This window comes from Mytilus galloprovincialis, chromosome 1 (assembly GCF_965363235.1).
Source record: "Mytilus galloprovincialis chromosome 1, xbMytGall1.hap1.1, whole genome shotgun sequence".
Lineage (NCBI taxonomy): Eukaryota > Metazoa > Mollusca > Bivalvia > Mytilida > Mytilidae > Mytilus > Mytilus galloprovincialis.
The window spans coordinates 5,798,828-5,803,488 of NC_134838.1; the positions used below are offsets into that span (position 1 = coordinate 5,798,828).

The window sequence follows — 4,661 nt, forward strand, 5'->3', positions numbered from 1 at the left end:
CATCTCAGAACATTAATTGACTTAAGGTTGGCAAAGAAAGTAGACCAAAACATCACACAGGTTAGAAAAAAGACAAAAGTCAATCCGCCAGAATTATTATTTAAAACATAATTCGGATGACAAGATTTCCACTTAGATTCTTGAAAAAGCCAATATCTAGCTATCTACCCAAAAGCTTAGCTATAACAATGAAAAACAGTAACGAACACCGTAAAACAAAAACAAGCAGAATATGACATCTGAGTATTAATACAAACTATTGATACTGATAAAAAAGTTTCATTTCGTACAATTTTTATTTGAAAACAAAATGCAATCAAAGTCATAGTTTGTAGTTCATCAACAGAACAACTTGTTAAACTCATGACCAATTATATGTTTTCAGCAATTATACATAAACGCTTCTAAATCTACTAACACCATGTATCATGCTTACTGATGATATGTCAGCTTACGATAGTATGTCTTCTCTGAGCAAATCATACTTGCACCCAGTGTGAAAGATTGTTCTTAATATGTCTGTTCATGTCAAATTGATAATCTGCGACATATGGGATTGTCGTTTCAGTCTGCAAAGTCTCCAAAAAATTTCACTGCGTTTCTGTGCAATTTGACATTGAATACGGGTTCTTTTAATCGGATACATTCTCCATCACAGTTAATGTAATAGTCTTTCTGAAGTTCCTTGTTATTCCCGACTGTATTTACAGTGGAATTCAGTAACTTTACTTTGTAGCCAGATACTTCATGTTTGCTGACGAATTTGTAATCATACTGCAATAAAAAAGATACATTATATATCTATCAATGAAATGATAAAATTTATTAAGAACAGTAGCAAAACAATAATTGACAATTATGTATTTTTAGTTGAATTAGTGCATCATTTGTTCGACAATGACATCAACGTTTACATTGCTTTATATCAACACATGTAATGACTTATGATAAAATTATTTTTATAATTTGTCTGCATGTAAAATAATTTGTTTTTCAGGTCAAATTATTGAAATAATTTCTGATAGTTTATTCTATTAAATGAATTATACTTACACAATCTGGTTTTTCATTTTTAACTTTAGTTAGCTGAGACACGTGGTCTGACAATGTACATTTGTGGGTGGTATACACCATCAGGGAATTTTGACCAAAATGAGGCGTCATTCTCCCGGATTTTTCTTTCATCATAATAGCATGGGAATCGACTGCATATATCCTTCCTTCTTCTTTTACCAAATCTGGAAACAAAATGGTCTTGTTTTAAAAAAACACAATATTGATTTATTCATTAAATACTAAGTAAAAGAGGTTAAGCAACCCATACTTTTAATTTTATACTTCAAAAATAAACTACACTTTTCTAAACATATCAATATTATAAACAAGTCATTGTCCCTAAAAAAAAAATTCATGAGGTCCATTTTTAACTTCGACAAACAGATTGATTTAAAATCCATTTCTTCAACTCCGAACGTTTGAATTCGATTTTTTTAATCAAAATATATGCTACAATACTTAATTAAGATGTTATACAACATAAATACTTCTAATAACATATATTATTTTTTCTTTATATCAGAATATTTTTCATAAAGCTAACTTTATGAATTCAAAATTTAATTATTATAGAACAAAATTTACATATATACCTTCATTAACAGAACTTTCCTTCTGCAGATCGGAAGAGGATTTTGTCCTTTGCTTTCTCTGTAATTTTGACCGCTGTGATAAGAATCCATTTGGTAATGATATTTGTCTCCCATATAAACGTGCTGTTTTAGGCTTTTCATTTTGTGTTAAAGGATTGTATTCCACTTCTACATTAAATTCTCTCCTCTTCAACATACTTCCCAATGGAATTACTACAAGAAAAAAACCCAGATATTATTGAAGGCGAGACATTTTACAGTACATACATTCTATGAGAGGCAACTTTTGAATAATTTTACACTACATATTCTATGAGAGGCAACTGTTGGATAATTTTACACTACATATTCTATGAGAGGTAACTGTTGGATAATTTTACACAACATATTCTATGAGAGGCAACTGTTGTATTACTTTACACTACATATTCTATGTAAGTGATTATGTTCTCTTCAATGTCGACCTATATGCTCATGTCATATTCTTATATGTTCCGTATGTCGTAAGTACAATCCTACATGCAGTTTGAGTTTGAATGTCCCTCAATTATCTCTTTTTGGGATACGTTATACAACAAGTGGGAAAACATTCTTGTAAAAAATTATTACCAATAGGAGCAAAACAGTATTGTCAAATTTTACTTGAATCGGGAGAATGACGTACTTGTATTACAAAAATAGCAATAACATAAAGCAACAATGACAAAAATAGAGCAAAAGGTCAATCAATTAACAATTTCTACTTAAAACAATAAAATGTCTTACTGTTGTATCGGGAAGGTCCCATCCATCTAAACTTTTCACAGTCGTGCATCATATTACCGAACAGTCCAAAGCCAAGAACTAAGGCTGAGTAGGATAACAAATGTCTTCCTGCATGTACACTGACAATATTGGAATCAACATGACTTCCTAATAAAATATGCAAAACAGCAGTACGTGCGCATCTCGTTCCATGGAGATATTGAACGATAACGTCACCGGAGCCTGCTGGAATGATGCCAATAGGAAGAGCAGACGAAACAATATCAGCGTTGTGATTATCTAGTTGTATTTTGTTGTCTTGTTGTACTCTCTTAACCAATCCGTTCATACATTCACAATATAGTCCATCGCCTCCTACTGTGACAATCCTATAAAGTAATGTAACTCAATTAATGAAAGGTATACCTCTATAAAGGCCATTCTGATCTATTAAAATATCGCATAACAAAGAACTGAAGGTACACTTTTAAACAATAAAGGCCTTTCTGATCTATCGAAATATCACATTACAAAGATCTGCAAATATCATAGTTAAAATAGTGCAGCTCTTATTCAAATTCTTTTTAATTTGTTCTAAATGCAAATTGCATAAAGTAGTTGCGTGTTTGAATATGTAAGCTGGTATTGAATGTTTGTTTTATATATTTATCTACTTTAACAAACAATATCTTTATATAATTTATTTCTTTAATGTTATACACCACACGTACCCGTCTATCTTCGAAAGGTCGTAGCTCTTCAAAATCTCCGTTGGCTCATTCTGTCTATTTGTAACTAAAAGAAAATTGTAAGAAATGAAAAACAGGTCACTATAAAAAAATATTTACAAGGTTAGAAAAATTATGCAAAAGGACAAGCATACCGTTAAATCATAAAAGAAATGTATACAAATACATATGATACAATTAATATTAGTTTAACATTACTGCTTTCAGTTTAAGTCTTGTATAAATATTGTCAATGGTTAAAAAAACAGACTTACCAATTATGTCCAATTTAACACCACAAAGTTGGAACAGAGAATCTGCGATCTTCTTATACACCTTAATTCCCTTCTTCTTTCCCGCGTTAGGATTAATAAGTACTAACAAACTTTTTGGACGACCTATATTAATGATAAAATACTAATATTAGCTTTTAGTATGATAATTAAATAGCTTTTTACAATTCATTTAATAGATAGAATTAAAATATACAATGTAAATGTTTATTCAATATTTACCTTAAAAAAAGAAGTATAGAACACATTACATTTTTTATCAACTTAATTGAATCCACTTTTTTTCGATCATTTTGACTGAATTACCTTTTAATTTAGAATCCAAATCACGATAAAGTTTTTGTATGTCCTCAAAGTCAGCTTCCAGAGAGAATGTCCTCATGTTTAAAGTTTTGTTTTTCTTCTTCTCCACATAATAAACGGTCAAGTTTCCGCATGTAATATTCACCTTCAACATGCGGCGAATTTCAATTGATACTGAAAAAAAAATATAAGCAATTGTTTAAAACATATATAGAATATATATCAGATGAAAGAGCACTTAAGCATTTTTTTTTAATCAAAGTGTTTAATTTTGTTTTTATTTGCTTCAGGTTCTTACCAAGTATATCATTCTCTGGTGTTGCAACAGTCATCACTCCATCACACAAGCTTACGTCGACGGATTTATGACCAAAATGAAACATTTTTATTTGTTTGTACAATTATTATCAAGTACGATGTTAAAATGAAGTGGCCACGAAAATGTAAGTCAGATATATGTTACATGTCGGTGATTTCCAGATTTAAAAAAAGAATTTGATCCGGAAAACGTATATAAAACATTACTTAGAATGCAATTGTGGGAGTAGTAAACCGGATCTATTTAACAGTTGAATAGATGTACAAAATAACGAAATATACACGTACCCAGTAAACAATCCAACGTTGACATTACGTTGTGACAACGTAGTAAAATTACGTTGGTACAACGTAATTTTGTGAACTGCAAGGCACGTGCTGACAACCATCCACACAACGTTGGCACAACGTAATTTGTGACGTAATTTATTACCATCATAAAACGTTGTAACAACGTCACAGCACAACTATAAATGTCCCTTGTCCTCATCTAATTGATAGAATCAATGCAATTCCATTGAAGAAGTATGTAAACAGGGTCTTTATTTTTTCTTTTGATCCCTTTTCAGTTGTAAATTTTTCTATGTGGGAAAGATGGACAGATGTCTATATGTACTCTATTTCCA

At 30.6% G+C, this 4,661-nt stretch overlaps 1 protein-coding gene across 1 annotated transcript; it reads right to left on the minus strand.

Annotated features, from left to right (window-relative positions):
* Positions 1-277: 277 nt before the first annotated feature.
* On the minus strand, positions 278-4,149 carry LOC143063822 (ceramide kinase-like). Its single transcript, XM_076236208.1, has 8 exons — positions 4,016-4,149; positions 3,721-3,891; positions 3,397-3,519; positions 3,125-3,188; positions 2,415-2,782; positions 1,650-1,862; positions 1,054-1,238; positions 278-774 (listed from the first exon to the last, which is right to left on the minus strand). Exons 1-8 carry the CDS (start codon positions 4,098-4,100, stop codon positions 565-567), a joined length of 1,419 nt encoding a protein of 472 aa, XP_076092323.1. The 5' UTR covers positions 4,101-4,149; the 3' UTR covers positions 278-564.
* Between the last annotated feature and the right edge of the window lie 512 nt (positions 4,150-4,661).

What these genes read in the sequence shown, in the direction of transcription:
- LOC143063822 (XM_076236208.1), bottom strand. Translation starts at nt 4,100, where the DNA reads ATGTTTCATTTTGGTCATAAATCCGTCGACGTAAGCTTGTGTGATGGA. An exon ending in TGTTAAATTGGACATAATTG is followed by an intron (nt 3,189 to 3,396) that starts GTAAGTCTGTTT and finishes ATTTTCTTTTAG; the next exon opens with TTACAAATAGACAGAATGAG. An exon ending in GGGACCTTCCCGATACAACA is followed by an intron (nt 1,863 to 2,414) that starts GTAAGACATTTT and finishes TTTTTCTTGTAG; the next exon opens with TAATTCCATTGGGAAGTATG.